At 34.7% G+C, this 22,632-nt stretch overlaps 1 protein-coding gene across 3 annotated transcripts in view; it reads right to left on the bottom strand.

Moving 5' to 3' along the window:
- PCDH15 (protocadherin related 15) overlaps positions 1 to 22,632 on the bottom strand; it is a 954,225-nt gene that overhangs the window by 269,532 nt on the left and 662,061 nt on the right. For all 3 annotated transcript variants that reach the window (XM_070611305.1, XM_070611290.1, XM_070611296.1), the window contains 3 exons: positions 20,416 to 20,550; positions 18,760 to 18,909; positions 6,398 to 6,591 (listed from right to left, as the gene is read on the bottom strand). In XM_070611305.1, coding sequence (XP_070467406.1) covers positions 6,398 to 6,591; positions 18,760 to 18,909; positions 20,416 to 20,550 — 479 coding nt within the window. The remainder of the gene's footprint in view (positions 1 to 6,397; positions 6,592 to 18,759; positions 18,910 to 20,415; positions 20,551 to 22,632) is intronic.

Below are 22,632 nucleotides of genomic sequence, written 5' to 3' on the forward strand. Positions count from 1 at the left end.
AGGCAAGATGAGAGTTAGCCAAGTCAATTACCCTCTTTTGGACTCAGATTTCCAGTCTGCAAAAATAAATACAGTTATGCAAAAATCACAATGTTGTTAAGACCAGAAATTATGTATATAAAGTAGCTTACATTGTGTCTGGCCCTTGGGCATGATCAATAAATAGCATCAATCATCTTTAACTTCTCTTTAGAATAACCCAGAAAGGATGAAGCTATTATTGAAAATCCATTCAAACTTTGACTCAAATATTTTTATACAGTAACTATTCAATATATAAAAGTATTCTATGTGTTACTTCACAAGAAACAGCCCTTAACTGCCTTCTCACACTCAGTTATATACATCCATTTACTTTTTGGATGTATGAACTATAGCCACATACAACTAAATGCGTCCAAAGTGGAACTCATCTCCTTTACCCAAACCATGTGTGCAATCTTGACATCATCGACACACAGTTAACTCAGACAAAGGGAAGACCTGGGAGATTCTTTTACTTTTTCTTTTCTTTCTTTTTTTTTGAGGAAGATCAGCCCTGAGCTAACATCTGCCACCAATCCTCCTCCTTTTGCTGAGGAAGATTGGCCCTGAGCTAACATCTATGCCCATCTTCCTCTACTTTATTTGAGAGATGCCTGCCACAGCATGGCTTGACAAGCTCTGCATAGGTCCATGCCTGGGATCTGAACTGGCGAACCCCAGGCCACTGAAGTGGAGCACGTGAACTTAACCACTGTGCCACCAGGCCAGCCCCTCTTTTGCTTTTTTTTTGACAATTCCTTTTCTCTATTCTTCCTAAAGTGCCCAGTTCAAGCCATCAACAACATTTTCCCTGGACTCTTCCACTGGTGATGTTCTGCTTGATTTCTCTACAATTTTGTCTGTCTCACATCTGTCTTCCACAGAACATCAGGGTGATTTTCAAGAAATGCCAATCATCTCACATGACTTTCTTTAAAGAACTTTAAAGTCCTTCCACGAATTTCATCCATTGACTGGAGAAGCCCACGCTTCTTAACAAAACAAACTAAATTTTCCATGATGTGGCCCTTAACTCTCCCGGCCTCCTTGAACCACAGTTTACACACTAGTCACACACTGACTGGCTCGTAATTATCCATAAACTCCAAGCGATTTCAGACCTCTCAGTCTGTACAAATAATGTGACGTACTTTTTTCATCTGGTCAACTTCTCATTCTCCTAAACTCACCTGTTTAGGAGGCCATCTAAGTACTCGCTCATTATGACAAGTGCTCTCATCAATGTCTCAGAAACTCGAGAATTTACCTCAAGCCTAAATTAACCATGCTCAATTGAATTTACTTATGTATAGTCTTACTTTCCAATCTTTCCTGTAATTTTTCTCTTCGGCCTAGAATTGACAGTACTATGTTTGTCTCCGTATTTCCAGAATATAGTAAATAGAGTTACATAATAAATAAGTGGTTTGTTGGACTGAACAGAAAATTTACTTTCACAGACACCAATTTTTGACTTATTAGTGACAAAGTTAGACAGAATTGGTGTATGAGGGAAGGCAGAACAATTTCAAATCTGCCTCCTCATTTTGGGGTCTCCTTAAAGATACTGAGTTTTTCATCACACTATCTTGTATTCCAATTCATTTATTTAAAAAACAAAAAAGATGCTTGTTAAGAACCTAGAAAAATGAACGAAAAAAGATGTTTGTTAAGAACCTAGGCCGTTCCAGAAATTGTTCCAGCTTCTGGAGACATGAAACAACCAAAGTACAATGAATCTTGCCCTTGTGAGCTAAAACTGTTGTGGGGAGGAGGCAAGGCAAACGATAAACTTCATACCCTAAATGAAAATACGTAAGAGCGTAGTCCTTAGTGATAAGTGCAGTGGATAAAAATAATGCCAGGAAAGGGGTATGAAATTACTGAGAGGCTGTTACAATTGTAAACAGTTCGTCAGAGCAGCCTTCCAAAGAAGGTGATGATTGGGCAATGACTAGAAGGAAATGAGGCCATGGAGAAATCTGAGGAAGGAGCCATCCAGCCTGAGAGACGAAAGTCAAGTTTAAAGGTTTGAAGATAATTGCAAGCCTCGGGGCAGATAGGAGACTGACTAGTGTGACGACTGGAGTGGACTAAGAGAAGCAGAGTTAAGCAGGAGATGACATTAATATGAAGAGGTGACTCAAGGGAGTGTCCTGAGGCTGGTGGCAGCTGGCAAACTGTGCTGGGCTCCGCTGGCCTTTTTAATGATTCTGCCTTTTACTTGGAGTCAGATGTGAAACCACAGGAGATCTTGAGCAAAAAGAAAGAGTTGTTTTCTATGTTATTAGAATCACTCAGGCTACTGTAGGGAGAAGAGACTGAAGGGGGGCATGGGCAGAAGTCTAATTAGAAGAGGAACGCTCTGGACTAGAGAGAACAACAGCTTGGACTGGGATGTTACTAACAAGAGTGATTGCAATTGTTGGTTTTCTAAATATGTTTTTGGGGTAGAGCTTAGAGGAGTTGCTCAAGATTATATTTGGAGTTTGAGATAAGGGAGACATTGCGGCTGGCTCCAAGGGTGTTTGGCCAGAGCAACTGCAAGAGTAGAGACACCTTAAACCACATGTTGGATATTGAAGCCACCAAGAATTTTCACAAAAGTACTATTGAAGTGAATGCCAGACAGGCAGGAACTAAATTTTTCCAGAGTGACCTGAAGGTCTGTAAACGACCATGAGAGAAGAGGTGAGAGAGAAGAGATGATGGGGAGGGACGTGTCATCGTAGATGACAGTAACAAAGATGGGTAGTGGATAGTACACTGTTACGATATAAGATTCAAAGGGGGAATATTAAGGAGAAGGAGGAAGAATAGTCTAGAAACATCACTGAGGAAACAGGAGTCCACCTACCACATCTCCGTGATTAATGATAAGAAAGGTGTGGAGAAAAAAATCCCCCCTGTGGGTGTGCAGCAGGGGAGACACAGCCTTTTCTCTGCTCTGGGGGAGGCTAAAAGGAAATTTTAAAAACTGGTTTTGTTATAGTTCTCCTGTGAAATTGCTTGACCCTGGTATAGTTTTGGGTAGTAGCTCTTTGAGAACTTTCTCTATTTCCTCTGTAAAATCGATCTCTTAAGATTTCTTAACCTTTGGGATCAATTTTGGTAAATTATATCTTCTTGAAAAATTATCCATTTCACTGTTTTCAATTTTTGCATATGTTAAATAAAAGTTGTTTCTTGTGATCCTTTTAATTTCTTCTGTATTATTTCCCTGTTAGAATTTATTATGTAAAGTTGCACTTTCTCCCTTTTTGATTAGGTTAGCTGGTGGTTTATCCATTTAATTATGTTTTTATGATTCTTTTCAGAGAACCAAATTTGGATTTATTTATTGTTTTTAGAGATGTTTATAACTCAATAATACTTGCTGTTACACTTGTTAATTCTTTTTGTGTTTCTCTGTATTTTTTTGTATCTTATAAGGTATAACAATGATGTAAAATTTTCACAAAAATTTCTCAGAAAGAAAAGCACACAGTACTTCCACTAAACAAAATAACAAACAATCAGGCAGTTTATTTCAAGATTAAAACATCATGGCTTAGTGGGATTCATATCAAGAATGCAAAATATATTTATTTAGGAACTATATTAAGATTAATTATCATACCATTAGCATAAGAAGAAAAGTCATTACTATCTTCATAGATGATGGATATTTATTTGACCTGAATAAACCATCATTTTTATTTTTAAAAGTCAGTCAAACAAGAATAGATAGATATTTTTTAAACATAATAAGTTTTGTTTAAAAAACCATAAACCAATATAATGGGAAAACATGAGAGGAATTTCCACTTGAATTAAAAACAAGCAACCATTTTCATTGGACGGACTAGCAAATAAAATTAAAAGAAGGAAAGAAAATGGAAATAAGGATATAACATTATCACTATTTGTAAAATAGTTTCCTGGATAATATAGGAGAATCAACTGAAAACTACAAAAACATAAGAGAATTAAATAAGAACCTCGGTTAAAATTAATATAAAGAGATTAATACTTTTCATATGTGGAAACATCAACTAGATAGAAGAATAAGGAAAAAGGATTCTATTTATAATAATAATAAAAGGATATAGAAATAGACCAACAAAGAAATGTATAGGACTTGTATATAGAAGATACTTAAAAAATAGAAGCTACTAAAGGATGCAAAAAAAGAATGGACAAATGAAGAGACAGAAAGTTATTTGACAGAAAAATTCAACATCCAAAATATGCAGTTTAACCCTAAGTAACTAATTTATAAATTTAATGTGTTCCTAATAAAAATATAACTAAACAAATCTGAACTAGTTTATATAAATAAAAGAAAAAATTAATAGAAGGAGTAACTAGGAAATTTTTTAGGGCAAAACAGCATTGAGGTGTTAGCATTACTACATTATAAAGCACAGTTGAAAACCTTAACAATTAAAATTGTGTAACAATAGCTCATGAAAAGATACAAGAACTAATGGACTAGAGGAGAAAGTCTAGAATCGAACGTTCAAATTCCTAAGAAAATGTGTGATATAATAAATGTAACATCCCACATCACTGAGAAAAAGATGAACTATCCAACATATTATGTGGGGAAAATAGCATAGTTGTCTGAAAAAAATACTGCTGCATGGATAACCTCTTACTGTACAGTAGGATAAATCTCAAATGCGACAAAGATATAATATGAATATAATATAATGAATATAATATAATATGAATATAATGAAATGAAATATACAATATGAATCCACAAAATCACTAGTAGAAAACATAGAATAATTTTAATCTAGGTTTAACACATCAATAGAGAGATGGACAAAGAGTATGAACACACAATTTACAGAAAAAGTAAGAGAATTGGCTCTTAAATGTAGGAAATATACTGAAACACTCATTAGCAAATGGATAAAAAATAGATGCTATTTTTTTACCTATCATATTGGCAAAAATCCAAATGCCTGACATGACACACAGCTAGGGAGATTGTGTAGAATTAGCCATTCTCAGACTTGGCAGTTGGAATTGAAAATTGTTAAAAGCCCCATAGAATACAACTTGACAGTTATCTCTAAAACTTACAATTGCATATACCATTTGGTCTCAGTTTGAGAATTTACTCTTTTGATATACTTGCACACATTCAAATTGATGCATTTTCAATGTTATTTATTTCTTAATTGGCAGTAAAAGAGAAACTGAAGTTTTTATTTTTCCCCAAAGATCGGCACCTGGGCTAACAACTGTTGCCAATCTTTTTTTTTTCCCCTGCTTTATCTCCCCAAACCCCCCCTCCTCGCTGCCCCCCCGCGCGCCGTACACAGTTGTATATCTTAGTTGCAGGTCCTTCTAGTTGCGGGATGTGGGATGCCACCTCAACGTAGCCTGATGAGCAGTGCCATGTCCGTGCCCAGGATCCAAACCCTGGACCGCTGCAGTGGAGCCCGTGAACTTAACCACTTGGCGACGGAGCCGCCCCGAAACTGAAGTTTAAAAGTCCATGAATAGTGGATTTCTTAAGCAGTATTACATACATATGAAGAATATTATATAGTTGTGAAAAAGGTTTTGAGGGAATTATCCAGTATTCATACGCAAAAATATCCCCAGGATACGTTTTGAGGGGGAAAAAAAACTCCAGCAAGATGCAGGAATGTATTAATATGCATTCACCTTTACTTGAAACGCATACTGAAAATAAGCAAGAAATTAATAAAAGGGATATCTCAGGTGGGGGACCAGAAAAACGCAGTTGTAATAGTAGGAAGTCTTGCTTTTTACTCTCTCTCTCTCTACCTGTCTCCTGTCTATATATTTGAATATGTAAATACATAGATATGTGTGTATATATATAGAATATATAGATATATTCTATAGATAAATGATAAATTCTATAATAAATTCTACAGATTATATATATATATTTGTATACCGGTATATATATGTTTATATATGTATATACTTTTATCTAGAGACAGAATATATATACCTATTTAAATAATTACCCAGACACTGAGAGGTGGCTTCAAAACCCTGAGATCTTACCTGTTTCTGCCACGTCTGACCCTCACTATCAGCAACCTTGCTTTTAAGTAATAAATTGGATACATGCCTCTGATATTCCTCAGTCTTAGAACAGAGACCTGCATCTTTCACATTTGTGAAATCCTAATTATTTTGTGGCTTAATCTTGTCTTTATTGTCCTTTTCCCACAATTTAAACAAACAAGAATATGCAGTTCCTGAGAATCCTGTCTCTCGGATTTTCTGATCTAATTTACACGTTTATAGAATAAAAGAATGCTTGCTGCGCTTCTTAAATTTAATCATGGGGTTAAAGGGAGGGACGAAAAGACGCGTTGGTTCTGGTATCAATTACCTTCTCTCTGCAGGAGGAGCGTTATCCGCTGCTTGGACCGTGAGGGCGTAAGTCCGCCCCACTATCAGTTCCACCCCCGGAGCGATGGTGATGAGGCCTGTTGTTTTATTGATGATGAAGTCTCCCTGCGCCCCGACCAGGATTTCGTATGTGATCTCCCCGTTTGACCCTTCGTCTGCGTCGACTGCAGTGAGCTGGAATTGAAAATCACAACATCAGTCCTCTGGGGACTCAACTTCCCACCATTGCGTCATTTCTCCCCCAACAAAAGGAGCTTACTTTCAAAGACAAAAAATAAGTAAAGAAAGTTCTCTTGGCATTTATCCTCATGTTTTCTTGGACTGAGGCTACTGTGTTCCGTTGTGATACTGACGCAATCACATCAAGAAGGATTGTTTTTCTATTTCTTGTGAGAGTGATAAAAAAAAAATGGAGGGATCTTGAAGACGATCTTTATTTAATTTAATAAAGAAAAAAAGAGGAAAGCCCTAACAGCAAACCTAATATTCCTATAGGAAACTTAATTTTATTCTCTATGCTACCTGCTGTTCTTGATATATAAACACATCTTACTAGAGGCTGAGGCCTGAAAAAATGAAATAGGTGTTTTCCGTTCTTACGCGCCCATCTTTTCTTTCGCTCTCATTCTTTTCATTCATAATATTTTCCTTCCTGTCTCCCAGAGACGCTCTTGTCCTCGAGTCCTCTTTATTTAAACTTGGCTTCAGGAAAGGTTCTTATAATCTTGTTTGCTCTGATTTATAAAGGACTGATAAGGCCTACATTATTACCTTTTCAAAATCAAACAAATGCATCTACAATTGTAGAATATCTAATGAAAAAATTAGAATATTGAGCCCAAGAAATATTTTTTAAGGAAAGGGAATCAACTCAGAGTCCCTGGAATAATACCACACAAGCATCTATAAGGCTAATTTGCACAAATTTATAATCATTTTGGAGCACCTGGTACCCAAGAGTTAAAGACTATATCTGGTTTATTATGTGTGAAAAGAGAATGACCATTATTAATTTCATAAAGTAAAATTAAGGTAATAATGATTTAATAAATACGTTAAATAAGGCTCCTTGACTTTCTGATATATATAAATTCACTTAAGTGGGAAAAAACAAACAAAAAATAGATTTTATTGGGAAATTCTATAATATCCATTTTATAAACATTTACAGAATTTTCTGTTTCCGTCATCCCAGAAATGACAGATGGAGAAAAGAAAGGTGACCTCAGTTTACACGAAAAAGGAAAACAATTAAAAGTTTCTTTTTGAATAAAGAAAACCACATGATTATAATAAATGAAACTGTAGGGAAATATTTCTCCTTTATTGACATTTTCTTATGTATTTCTGATCCCTGAGTTTCACTCCTACAAAGTAATAGTTCTTTATTATTCACAGCCTCCTTTGGGTGGCTACTGGACATTCTGGTGTACCTTCTTAGATAAAACGTGAGTGTGCACATTTACCTTGAAACTCGAATTCAATTTCAGGAATGCCATGTTAATTAATGGCCCATGCAAAGGCTCATGTTTACCATCCTGATGAAATATAAACAAAGTACTTTACACATCCCATCATGCTTAAGGGGATACACTGTTCATATTCTAGTCCTATTTTTATTATCCACTGCATTTAGAGTGATAATATGTGTAGAAATAGCATCAACAAAAATAATTGAGAGGAAAAAAGGAAACTTGAGAAAGTGACATTAATTCAGCTAAGCCTGAGATTGGGTATTTGGGGTGGACAGATGTGGCTGCCAGAAGGGAAAGCATTTCATAAAATGACTCTGGGACTTACATGAGAATGACAGACATAGTCCTAAAGGCAAAGGAGAAGGAAACTATTTGCAGAAACAGTCAAAATGAATGATGTATTTTTATGGAGAACTATCCAAACAGACAAACTCATTTTCTTTTGTGTGTGGATAAAATTAGAAAATGAGAGGATAGGGATAGCCGAGGAGATATCAATTTTGATTATAGTAAATCATTTAACACAACGTCTCACGAAATCTTAATTAAAACTTAGCTCAAATTGGATTCAATATTAACATTCTTCTTGGGACTTAAATTGGCTAAAGGAATTTAATGATGAATGGCAATGCATCAAGTTCAGAAGTGTTGGGGAGCGTGCTTCAGGGATGCAGGTATTATGGCTGGTCTTATTTAACATTTTCATAAATGATGTTGGAAGGGAGGATAAGCCAGAGGATAATTAAATTGAAGACAGCACCCATCTGGGAGGTGCTGTAAATACCAAACATTACTGCAAAGGGAAGGGCATAGAAATACCCCCCAAACTGCAGAGCCGGCCAATCACAGAAAAGCGACTATATTCGAGAAACACAACCAGCTCCACAGAAACCATTAGCAAGTAGGAAATTTAACAAATAAGCCAAAAGTGAATTCTAGATTCAGGTTACTTAAATAGCTTTATACTATTTTTCAGTCTTTTGGTACTCAATAATAAAATAGTGGGTTAAGAATCAACATTATTGCATCACCACACATGCAAACAAAAATACTTTGAAGCAATTATTGGTGGTCAGAGATAAGAAAAGGGAGCTGAGACAGGGACTCTGCATGCCAAGAAAATGGTAACATCTTCCTCGAAAGACCCTGAAACTAAACTATGGTGGGGATTTAATCCAATTACAATTCAATGATTCTGTGATCAGTGGTCTATGAGACGGAGGTATATGAAGCCCCATCCTAATTCAGAGGGGAAATCTACCTCTTAAATAAAAAGAGAATGGAGAGAAGGCTTTAGTTTACATGGAGAAGCCAAAGTGTGCCGTATAAGTTATCAGATGAAAGTAAAATAAAATCTATGATTTCTGTTTTACTTAAATGTTATGATATTTAAATGGTAAGAAACAGTAAATTGTTTGCCTTTCTTTCCTGTAATGTGCTACAGTCCTTTTCAGGAAGCTTAATCTTACCCTCCCACAGTTCCTTCCTCTCACTGTTCTGATATGTACATATTCCAGGAATCCTTATCAGTCACATCTCACTCTCACAAAAAAAAAAAAATTCTGATTTGCCCATAGTATTTCCTTTGTATTCTGGCTGCAGTTTACTTCTCTCTTCAATCTCCCTTTCCTGTGTCTGAGAAATTGACAAATATGGTTTGATGCAAAAAAACAAATGTAAAGAATATTGGATCGTAAACTGAACCAGAAAATTCAAATTGGAGTCTCAAAAATGAAGCAGGGATAGAATAAAAGTCATAGCTGATGAGAAATAATCACCAGACCTAAACTACAATACAAAAGTGTGAACATAGCATATTTATATAAATATGTTTTCACTGAAAATGAATTATGGCTAAATTGATGATGAATAAGTGTGTTACTTGTTTGGCATTTGTGCCTCCTGTGTATTCCTGGGCCCTTGTTTCTAGTAAGAGGCCTTTTTGTTCCTTTGGGAAGCTATCTATCCCCTTCACTCCCATGTTTGCGTGGCTCTGAGCCTTAGCTCCGGCTATGGGAGTGAGGTTCAGGTCTGGACACTGGTTCAAGAATTGGCAGGTTATCTAAGTTCCTTTAGTCAGGGTAACTCCTAGAACTACAGGAAAAGAGTAGTTCTTATTTCCTCTGGGTCTAGATTAGTGAATTTACATCTGATGTTTTTGCTGATCTTCTTGTCTGCATTGGGTCTGCCTAAGACTGAGGAGCGAAGGATACAATACCAGGAAATATGGAGAGAATATCATTGATAACACTGTTTCCAGTTATGCCTGAGCAAATTTACCATTGACTTTTCCTGATATATGAGCCCTAAATATACCTTTTTTAAAAAAAGCTAGGTTAGGGGCTGGCCCAGTGGTGTAGTGGTCATGTTCAGACGCTCAGCTTGGGTGGCCTGGGGCTCGCAGATTTGGATCCTGGGTGCAGATCAGCACACGACTCATAAGCCATGCCGTGGCATTGTTCCACACACAAACTAGAGGAAGATTGGCACAGATGTTAGCTCAGCGACCATCTTCCTCTAGCAAAAAAGAGCAGGATTGGCAATGGATGTTAGCTCAGGACCAATCTTCTTCACCAAAAAAAATAATAATCAATAAATTTAGAAAGCTAATTTAATTTGAAAATATGTTGCTTCAACCAAAAGAATCCTAAATATTATAGGAAAAGAATTTTATGATTAATTATTTTTCTTGGCTTGCTTTATGACTATTTTTTCTTCTAGGATTATTGTACATTGAGATTCTGGTATGTGGTGCCCCGTGGTCATTAATACATCAAACCGTCTTTGATTCAACATATGGTTATTCATTATAGTGGACAAAAGTCATGTTATGAAAGTGATAGAGTATGTAGAAGTGGTAGAAGTATGTAACAAGTAATAAAAAATATATATACACAGATAAATAACATGCAGATATTTTTCCTGTAATAATAGTTGGACTTTTAAACAAAGTAATTGTCTATTGTAAAATTAAGCACTTTTCAAAATACTTATTTCTCAGAAAGTCTTTTTTAATCTCTTTATTATTCAAGTTAACTATTCAAACTTGGCAAACAGGAAAAAATATAGCTACTTGAGTAAAGTTCTCTTTGTCTACATGTTTAACTTCCACATATGAGTGGAGTCACACAGAGATTGTCTTTCTCTATCTGGCTTGTTTCACCTAACATAATACCCTCAAGGTCCAACTCTGTTGTTGTGAATGGGATGATTTTATCCTTTTTTATGGCTGAGTAGTATTCCATTGTGTATATATACACCATATCTTCTTTATCCAATCATCAGTCGATGGGCACTTAGGTTGCTTCCATGTCTTGGCTATTGTGAATAATGCTGCAATGAACATAGGGGTGCATGGGTCTCTTTCAATTGCTGATTTCAATTTCTTTGGATAGATACCCAGTAGTGGGATAGGTGGGTCATATGGCAGTTCTATTTTTAAATTTTTGAGAAAACTCCATACTATTTTCCATAGTAGCTGCACCAGTTTGCATTCCCACCAACAGTGTATGAGGGTTCCTTTTTCTAAGTATGGGAGTTATTAATCTGATTTCAAATTTAAAAAAGCCCTTTGTCTGCTGAATGAGAAGATAGAGAGAGGAGAGAATAAAATCTAAAGAAGGGTATTGCAGTTGTCTAAGTAACAGCTGATGGTGGCTCTTACTAGGATGGTGGCAGTGGGAAGAAAATCAAGTAGATGTATTCAATAAGTATATGAGGAGAAATTAGTAAGACTTGGTAACAGATTGGGAAGCGGGAGTAAATGAGAATGTGGCAAGAATAACTCTCTGGTGTCCAGCTTGAATAACTAAATGGAGGGTGTTGTTATTTTCTTAGCTGAGGAATATCATCCGTTTGAACAAAATATAGATGATGTAACAAAACTTCAAATTCACTTAATGTCTGCAAGATGATTGGGTACCCTATATAAATTAAGAATAATAATTTTGGTTATATGTTTTGATTCTAAAGCAAATGTTTAGGTAAGAAATTGTAGTGTGGTCTTTAGCAAAATTAAATTGTTTCAAATATCAAAAACAAAATTATGTACAAATGTAAAAATTTACATTTTTGTAAGCTTTGCTCAGCAAATCTTTATCTGGTATTTGCTGAAATACTAAATCTCACCAAGACCTTAAATAAATATAACCATCAAACTTTAATTATGATATCACAAACACACCACAGAGAGCAATATCATTAATTGATGTAAAATAAATTGTCAAAAGGTATTAAAATACTGTACAGGCTTATCCTAATTTTAGTCATAATATTGGAAATTATTTTAAGAACTTTTAATATATAATTTTATATGTAATGTTTGTGCATCTACCACAGAGTACTAAATAACGCACATAACACAGAGAGATATACTCAGATAAGGCAGTAAAGGATATTAATAATCATAAATCTTTTATATAACTCATGAGACTGGTTCAATAATAATAATAATAACTAGATAACATTTATACCAGACTATCATTTGCAAAGTGCACATGTGGTAGTAGTTCATATAACCAATTTAATACTCATGACACCCTTGTGAAGCTGGTACTATCATCACCATTTTAAAGATTAGAAAATTGAAGCATAGAAGGCTAAACTATTTGTCCAAAGTCACATGAAGGTACACAGTGGCAGAAGTGGGCAAAACTTGCTGGTCTGGCTCTAGATTCTATCGTATTTAAATGGATTCAACGTCAACTCTGCCACTTGTAAACTTCATGAATTTGGACAAATTATTTATCAATGTATTAACTCAAATTCTTTATAAAATTAAGCAGTGAAAAAGAAATATTTTCAAAGTAATTCCTAGCTGTAAGATTCAATGAACTTTGACAGACACAACTAAGAGAAATGTATCAGGAACGTTTCCAGTGTAAGGTATTTTTCCATAGCAAGAGCGTTAAAGGGGTAGGCGGCTGAAGCTGTGAAGTTACAAAGCATTTTGAGAAGTGGCTGTGGGAGATAACTCTCTATGTATAACAGAGAGAATTCTTAAGCCAAACAGACACATTTCTAGAATGAGACTTTTTAAAACTGATTGCGAGCACATTAATGGAGGGAATAAATTCAACGGATATTTGGTGACTCCATACTGTGTGGAAGTCATTATGCTGACCACTGGTGGTTAGAGATTGTTAAGAGTTTCTGTCCTAAAGGAATTTATAGTTTAGTAGGCTAGACAGACATAAAAGCTGACCTTAATGCAAGGCAGAGTAAAATGTACGATAGACAGGGTTACTAGCTGGATCTGTGGGAGTCTGGTGGAAAGAACAATGAATTCTGACTTGTTAGCAAAATAAAGCCTTTATTAAAAAAGTAACATTTGAACTGTGTACTACAGAATGAAAAAAGGTGTAATGTGGACCAAAACTTAAAACTTGAGAGAGACGTCAATAGGCATAGAACAGGAAAGATATTCCATGCTAAAATTAAACAAAAAAAACCCCCTGTATATGATCTCAGAGTTGAGATCCTCCATGGAGAAATGTTGCAGGAGATGACAAAATATTTGAACTATTGCATAAATCTTCTTGATTGCATGTGCGGAGACTGCACTCTTCTTTGGGTGGGTTTTCCGGAAGAATGGGGACCTGTTCTGAATCTTGCTTCAGAATAGTCATTTTGTAGCAGGTGGTGGAGAAGCTGCAGAAACAGGGTTGTCAGAGTCTACTGTAGTAGTCTAACTTACGGCAGTGCATAGGCACGGAAAAGGAAATGACGACAGACAGATACAGTCTGAAATGGCAATTTCAGAAACTGGATGACCATCTAGATGCATGGTGAAGGAGGGAGAAAAGAAACATGATTCTGAGGTTGCTAGCCTGAAGCCTGTGTAATCTAAGATTAATTGGGCCCTTCACAATATAAGGCCTCCATAGAGGACAGGATATATGTGTTTGAGGCTGTGTGTGTGTGCTTCTGTATTAGAAGGAAGATAAATAATTAGTTCATTTATCTTGGAAGATGTCCAGTTTGAAGTGCCTGTCAAAAATTTACATTGCCATGTGCAACAGATACCTGGAATGTCAGCCTAATGCTCAGGTCATCACAGGGCATTTAACTTTGGGAGACTCAAGGATACATAGAGGTGATGCTTGAACACTTGGTAAAAGATGAAACAGAAGAGAACCAAACAGTGAGAACTTAACAAGGAGGCAGCAACAAAGTCCCTCAGTCACCAGAGAGGTAGGATGAGAACCAGGCAAGTTTTCCATGAAAGGGTAAAATTGAGAGTTTTACATAGATTAAGGACTGGGAAATGCTTCTGCATTTGACAATAAGAGACAGACTCAGATTTATGATTTTACATGATTTTAGTGGTATGATGTGAGGGAAAGTCAGATTATACAACTATTTATTTTAATAAAATTAATGAAATGATATATAATTATAAATAATAACAAGAAATTAATAAATTCTCTAAACTTATCAACCAATCCAAGTGCCTGAATATACCAGAGTGGGATAGCAACATAAAGGTTCATGTAGGGGAAGTGTTTAGGGCAGGGTGTGGGGAGATTTAAGAATGTTTATAGGCCAATGGGAAAGAACCAGTCGAGAGGAAGAGATTATTGTAGTGAAAGAAACTGGAAAGAAATGGAATAATTAGTGGAGCACAGGTGAAAGTGAGGATAAGAGTGAACTTTAAAGCATAAGAAGCATCACAGAAGAAAGTAAGAAGATTGAAGAATGAGAAAAATGGAAAGAGATGGGGTGACACCCAAAGCACTCAGCTCCATATGGGACGCCATCTTCATGAATTCAGAATTCCAATCTTCAGAGGTATAAAAATATTGTCGCAGTTTAAGGCAGTTCTTCTCAAAATTGGCTGCATATTAGAGCTGCTTTGTTCTATTAAATAAAATCTCTCCAAGTGACTCTACTATGAATGGCCAGATCATTTACATGAAACATCTCAGGGTGGAGTCCATGCATCGATCCTTTTAAAAGTTCCTCAAGTGGAACTCTGATATTCAATTAGGATTAAGAATCATTGATTTAAGACAATTGTAAAAGTTTAGGAATAGCATCTATGGAGTACAGACTGGATAGTTAACTACTGATATTAAAATCTACATCTTCAAAATATTAAACTGTGTATCAAAATCTATATCTTTAATATAGAGCAATTGGTGTTTCAAGAAAACTAGCAATGTGTGAAATAAGACCTTAAGACAATAGAGTATGATATCCATTAGTGTAAACCTGTAAGATTTCATTGATGGCCTACAAAAAGGTCTCTCATGCAGCACAAAATATGCTGCATATACTGAAAAAAAATCATTGTCACTCATGCCAGTAATTTCTCCCTAAACCCAAAATGTGCTAAGTATCTGATTACACTTCATTTCTAGTTATGAAAGACGCAGATGCTGTTCTACGCAGTGCTCGTTTTAGGGTGGTTCATGAACCATGTACATCAAATCACTCTCATCCTTTTCATAATAATCAAGCATAAGAGATGTAGATAAAGTCAGAAGACCAATTTATAACTGAGAACTTTTAAGCCGGACCTAGTGACTCACATCGTTATGACCAACCTATGCACTTCTCATAGGCAAGGATAGCTACCTCGTAACAAAAAGATACTGGGCTCAAATAATTAAGTACGTACTTAGATTGAGCCAAGATAGTCTCAAACCACACTGAAAATGATAGATAAAAAATGATCTCATTATGATACTTAAAATCAGTTATCCAAGGCTGTCCTTGCTGGAGAGTTCTCATCGTCACCTTTGTTTCTAATACTGTCACTCTTTTTGACATCAGATTACTAACCAAAAATAAACTAACTGATTTTCTGTTGGGATAATGGGGAAAGGCAGAGTTGATGAGGTCTTAAGGGTGGGTGGAGCATAAGAACCTATTTTGTGACCCTTAAAATCCAGTTGAAGATCACAGTTCTGAATCATTTGCTTTGTTTTAAAATTTTTCTCTCAATGGGAAATCTATTTCCTTTGATTTTTAGGCCCTCGGAAGATGTTTTACAGCTATACCACTCTTTTACCACATACCAGGAATAACATCAAAAATACTAATTATAAAGCTTTATTTCTTGGTATGTAAATAATTTAAAAAACAAAAGGCATATAAACACAAACAACAATCTATCTTCATAATCCTCATAGTTCAGGGAAATATATAAAATATGAATCTTTAAAGGCAAGTCAAGATCTGTTTTATAAAGAGATACATAAGGGAAATTAACTTTTGTAGACTGCAAATGCCAGAAATAAGCTCTTGATCCCCTAAGGCAAATGTTTTTTGAGATACGATTCCACCACATAATTGCTATCGTTTTCTTAGTTACACTTTCCAGTTCCCTGCTGGCTATTTTCCTGTATAAACTTACTTTTATTTCCAATTATGTTATTATAGAGATGGGAATCAGGTCTAATTAAATAAGATCATGACAATAATTGTCATTCCTTTATCTGTACAAACTATAATTTTACTCTTTATGAAAGAGTGCCTTGGTAAAGATAAATAGCTCTCCAGGTTCATGAACTGACTAGAAATAAAGGCCGTTATGTTTCTACCTTCCTATTCATTCATATCAACTTGTCTGCGTGTTTTCCTTTCATCCTCAAATCAACATTTATGAAGCATCTACTACTATGATTACAGATGCTACGGGTACAGAAATAAACTAATTACAATTCTTCTCTCAAGACAAATGGGTAAAAAGGTGCATTTCATCAATATGACAAGTGCCATAACCAAGATATGAATACAATGTATGTTGGCTGTTTGAAACATTTTCCCCCACTACCACCTACACAGCAGAGCATGCTCACACATGAGATGCACTTTGAGGTGCATTCCAGTGCCCAGGCTATGATCTCACCCCTTTCTATATCACTCAAGAAAGCATATTTTAATCCATAAGTAAAATAAAACAGGGATAGTACTGAATTATTTCCAATTTATAGTAACAATTATATCATGCACAGTTGGTAATAATTCATCCTCTCAATAAATATTTACTGCGTGGTTGGTATATCTGGCATGTGCTGGCATTACAGTGGCAAACAAGACAGTCGCTGATCTCTTAGAGTTTTCCATTTGGGGTAGTGGTAAGAAGAAGATAAGATAACTTCAGATGGTCCTAGTGGCTATGACAGTGAGGAGGAAAGGGTGAGTTACAGAGAAAGAAAGTGTGAGTGGAGGCTACTGACTAGTGTCAAAGCTGTTAGCCATGTTTTCTCTGAGGAAGTGACATTTTGAGCTGGGTCTTATATGATGAAAGTGAGTCAACCTTGTAAAATCTGGGATAAGAAGAGTGTTCTTGGTGAACAGAAAATAGCATACAAAAGCCCTGAGGCATTATTAAAGTTTCTTCCCAAACAGCTCACACTGAGAAGGACACACCACTGTATCACAGTATCTTGGCTACAAACTCCTGTGTTTACTGGTGGGTTGCAAGAACAGAAACTATTAAGGAAGAATTACTAGGAACTACCACCTGAAAACTACTAAAGAACGCTTTCTTAGAAGGAAAAGAATCTAAAGGATAAAAGAAAGTAATCAAGCCATAAACAGAAGACAAAGAGATCAAATTAGAGGAGATAATTAGAGAAAATGAGAAAGAGTAAGGCACATTCAGGTAACTGGAAGTAGTTCAATAGGACTGAAGCATATGTATAGGAATAGAGGGCCCAACATGGAGCTGGAGAGGAAAACAAGAAGCATGATGCGAAGATGTGAGTATGTTGTTGAGGCGTTTGGACTGCTGTTTTAATATTCTGAACTATTTATCTGATAGTAAAATATAGAGATACATACATTTATTTATTAATATTTATTACATATGATACTATTATATACTATTATCTATTAGTATATATCATATACAACATATTGTTATATAATATATAATATATGAAATTTAGTAACAATTTGGAGGCATTCAAATACTCTACAAAGTAGAGAAAATCATGGCCTTCTTGGCCTGAGAGTATCTTAAATGTATTACCTCTAACTCTCAGATTTAGAGAAAAATCTAGATCAGTAATCTTTACATGGCTGGGCAACTGAAACGGTTGGGGTTTGGGTTTTTGATATCGATTACCTAAGTATTGCTCATAGAGCTTCAGATCCAGGAAGGCTGAAGTGAATCCTGGTCATCTTATTTCTAAACAGCTCCCTAGATGATTTAAATGTGCAGTCAGTTTAGAAAATACCAGAGTCAGCTACACTTTAGACGAAAATCCTCAAGAAAGAATATTACTTGTTTATGATTTATATGCAGAATACCAAAAAAGATTTTGAGATAATTTACAATTTATTTAAATGCAGTAAGTACAGTTAATGGTAAAAATAAGACTAATCAAAGATGAAGATTTTGCCAGATTTCTGTGCTTTCAAAGATACCATCTACTATCTAATCTTAATTTTCCCTGTTGTGATGATTCCGTTTTACATCTAGGCAACCGATGTCTAATGGTATTATCTGCCAATTTATTAATGCAGTCCTTTGATTCATCACCAAAAGAAATTTAACGCATTTCTACAATAGTTCAAAATAATTTGAAATTTTAAACTACATGTCTAATACTTGAAATTTCAGTATATTAAATATATTCCTTATGTTACATTTTTAAAAGTCAAGTATAAATAGGTCAAAGAGCTGTGTTTACATCTAATAACTAGTTAATTCTACTTTAAAGTGTATATAAATATACTTTTATTTGGAAAGTAAACATAAATTTAAAGCTGTTTAAGCTAAATTATGCCATTCAATAAATCTGAAATTCATTTTCATTTCCTGAGCAATTTCTTAACCAATTTCTTAATGCAGTTGTTAATGCCCATGGAAATAATTGCTTTGAATATATCCTCAGATTATATGGGTATTTACCTGTATGACACTGTCCCCGGGGCTCATGTCTGTATAAACATAGACATCATAAGATATTTCAGGGAACGTTGGAGTGTTATCATTTGCATCCATCACCCGAATATTGACAATAACTGGCTCGCTTTCTTGCACACCATCAAATGCTGTTATCTTTGGAGGTAGAAAAATACATTTAGTAGAGAGTCATGCAAACATAAGCAGTACAGAATTCATCCTTACAATTTAAGAAGGTTCTTATAAGTAATTGACAGTTTAAAAAGAGTGCTAAAATGTTTGTTGATAAAAGGAAGTGATAAAACTGGATTAGTACATATAATCAAAGTGTTTGAATGTGCTAAGAGGCAATTATGGAGGATTCTGTTTTATTTTTAATGTCTTCAATTCCAAGCACATTTTAAATAAGCAGGTATGCAAAATGTCTTAGAAGCTTGAAGTGATTCTTAGGAGTTGACTACTATTTAACCTTTAAAAAATTACTAAAAAATATTTTCCACTTTTGCATATTTTGTATACAATACAATAGCTGCTTTTATAGCCACGTGCTTATATCAGTCAAGAAAGGTGACCTAGATATCTAATATCTTTTTCTAGCAATTCACAAGATGGCAATTTTTAAAGGACTCACTGGCGTTAGTTAATAGTGATGTTTTAATTACATGGTTAACATTTTAAGAAGGTCTGACAAAATCAGTCCTACAACATTACTACTCTTTTTTTGAATGACTTCCGAAATCCACTCGGTATCCAAGTTTTATCACTTTAGGTTTTCTGGAAGCTCTAGTTCTGCTGTGTAAGTTTCTCCAGAAAGAACTCCTATATTAGTCCCATCACCTGTACTTTTCCATCAGCTCATTTTTCTCTTATACCTGAATAAAATCTAGTTCAGGAATTTGGATAATAGATAGAACTTCCTTTTTATCTATATTCACCTCTCAAACCTCTAGTAATGCATATATATATATCTCATAATTACTATTTACAATCACAGCTTTAATAGTCTTCTTTCTTTTTTCTTGATTAATCTAAGCTAAGCTTTCTCCATCTCCATACTATTGACATTTTGAGCCAGCTAATTCTTTCTTGTGGGAGGCTGTCCTGGTATTATAGGATGTTCAGAAGCATCCTTGGTGTCTACCCACCACATGCCAATAGCACCCTCTCATAGTAGTGGCAACCCAAAACGTCTCCAGACAGTGCCAAATGTCTCCAGGGGAAGGACAGAATGAGTGTGGGGGGTGGGATGGGGATCATCTCCATTTAAGAACCGCTGGCCTAACCCTAGGACAAAATTAAAAATGAAATAAAAATCAATAAATAAAATAAAGGTTAGGAAATAACTCTTGACTTTGCAGCTTCTAGTTTATAATATCTTAATTGAAATCAATCATGAGTGCATGGTGAAACATGAAATTCCTGGTTTCTTGTTTCCATCTCAAAAGTTATTTTTCTTCTGTCAGAAAGAATGGTAACAGCTATACAAACTTAAGAACAGAAACGGGAGAAATACACGTGAGAAACATTTTATTACTGGTATTCTCTATGATATTATCTGAAAATATTGCATTTTTTTCTCTCACATCATTGATCTCTTCAATTTTAAACAGACATCTCCTTATTACATACACATATACATATATATATATGAAATCTCTTTACCGAAAAGGTGTAAGTTTGCTGGTCTTCCCTGTCCACGGGCTGAAGTAAGGTGAGGTAGCGAGTGACACCAGTCTGTGTGACGGTGAAGACTGAGGTGTAATCATTTAGAAACAGGTGAAGCTCTGGATCTTTCGTCTTTGAAAAAAGAATGCCATTATTTAAAATCTTGAATAAATAATGCAGCTATTAGTCCATTACCTGGACAGTAATTTTTCAAATTTATTACAAAATATACATAATGGTATTAAGAATATCTAAAAAAAAGAGATTTAACTAGATATTTACTGATAATTGAGCTAAACTATCCAAAGACAATGACTCATTCTGTGGGAAACAAAATACTGAAATAAGTACTAGTATAATTAATCTTAATAAAAGGAAAAAGAGTAGGAAGAAGGATAGGATAGAAGACAATTTAATTGACTATATTCTTATTGATTATTTAATATAAATATTTTCCAGAACCTCACTAGGCTCAAGATATAAAAAGTAAGTGCAAGAAAAGGAAATTGAAGCCCACAATTTTAGATTTTAGCTGTAGGATTTTACAATTACTTCATTTGCAGTAATAAACTGCACATATGTATATTATTATCCTATTCTCACATTTAATGTAAAATAGAAATAAAATTAGTTATGTATAATTCATTACCTATAAATATCATGCATGCTCTTTCTTATTTTAATGCTGTAAAGATTCTCTAAAGGGAAACATAATATTTATGTTAATTAAAATATTTCATATGATTAGATTGAAAATATATGAATTGACTGCATGTGCCTAAGAGTCTAGAAAAAAATAATATATACATAAAAAGGAAGTAATTGCAAAAGTTTAAAACAGAGGTAATTAACTAAGCATTGGAAACCCTTCACTATTTTATTGCCATTGCTGAAAGACAAGACATGAATCTCTGCAATTCAGAGAAGGAACAGAGACACAAAGTGAGGAGGCTTGGATTGGTGTCTGCGAAGTGGAATAGGAAGGAAGTGGAGCAAATAAAAAGGAAAAATTGAGAGAGAGTGGATACCAAGAAGGCTATAAAAAAATAATAGAGATGATACAGGGAGATAAGGTGTTATTATAGATTGTGGCACCTTTTAAAATATTACGCATAGTATGGTGGGAAATGTAATTTAATATAATAGATTACTTTTCTAGTATGGTGTCAAGAGTTGAGGGCAAAGTAGAGAGTCTGGAATTGTTAAATATGTTAATTTGGATAAAAACTAGAATTCACATTTTAAAAATTTCTATGTAAACGTGAGAAAGTTGAAATGCACACTATTATATTAAAAGGTGGGCATGGTTTGAGCCACAAGATAATCTGTCCATCTTTTTAAAGCTTCAATACGTATATATTTCAAATAACTTTGAATTGAATGGTTTCACTTGAACCTGATACAAATTCTGTATTCATAGTATCTCGTATCAGGGTAGCTTCTAAGTCCATGATTTTGATATAAGATCAGTGTGCTACATTTATCTTGGAACAATAAAAAATTAATACTATAGATAATAATTTCCATTGATCTATTTATTGTAAAATAATCAAAGTTGTTAAGAGTTGTAAGAAGTCAAGAGGCTTAACACTAATGTTTTCAAACAGGCAACTTCATTTCAGTGTCATGACCCCAATTGCTCAGCGTGGCTAGGAAGCAGAATATTTTGATTAATCAAATATGTTAGCTAATAAAAAGTTAAATTATTTATTTTAAAAAGTAAATTCAAACATACATGCAACTAAACATATTTTGAGCCACATTTTGAGGATTCTGATGTTGTTATACTTTAGAGTCAATTGTAATAAAATTCAATTATTATTTTTAAATCACCAAAAGTGTTTATTAGCATGCAGTTTCAATTAACAAAAAAACTAAACAAATATGAGTATCTGCCATCTTTTAGTGTTTATTCTTGATTTTACCTATCAAGGTAAAATTACTAGGTTTCTAAGTTCATATTTTTTTTCTGTTCTCTGAGTGTGCCAACAATGGTGCCAACAAACACAGCTTCCTTGACTCTTCCCTTTACAACACTAGTAGTCTAAGGTAATCAAGTTTTGCTATGTGACTTAGTTACCAAATATTTACTTCTTTCCCTTTGTTCAAATCCTTCAGTCCTTCTCTACTTCCTTTATAACTAATCCTCCTCAATTTGTTTTCTTCCTTTCAACCATAGCCTCTGTTAGTAAATTAGTTAGGTATATTCATTCA

The sequence above is a fragment of the Equus przewalskii genome, chromosome 1, assembly GCF_037783145.1.
Source record: "Equus przewalskii isolate Varuska chromosome 1, EquPr2, whole genome shotgun sequence".
NCBI lineage: Eukaryota > Metazoa > Chordata > Mammalia > Perissodactyla > Equidae > Equus > Equus przewalskii.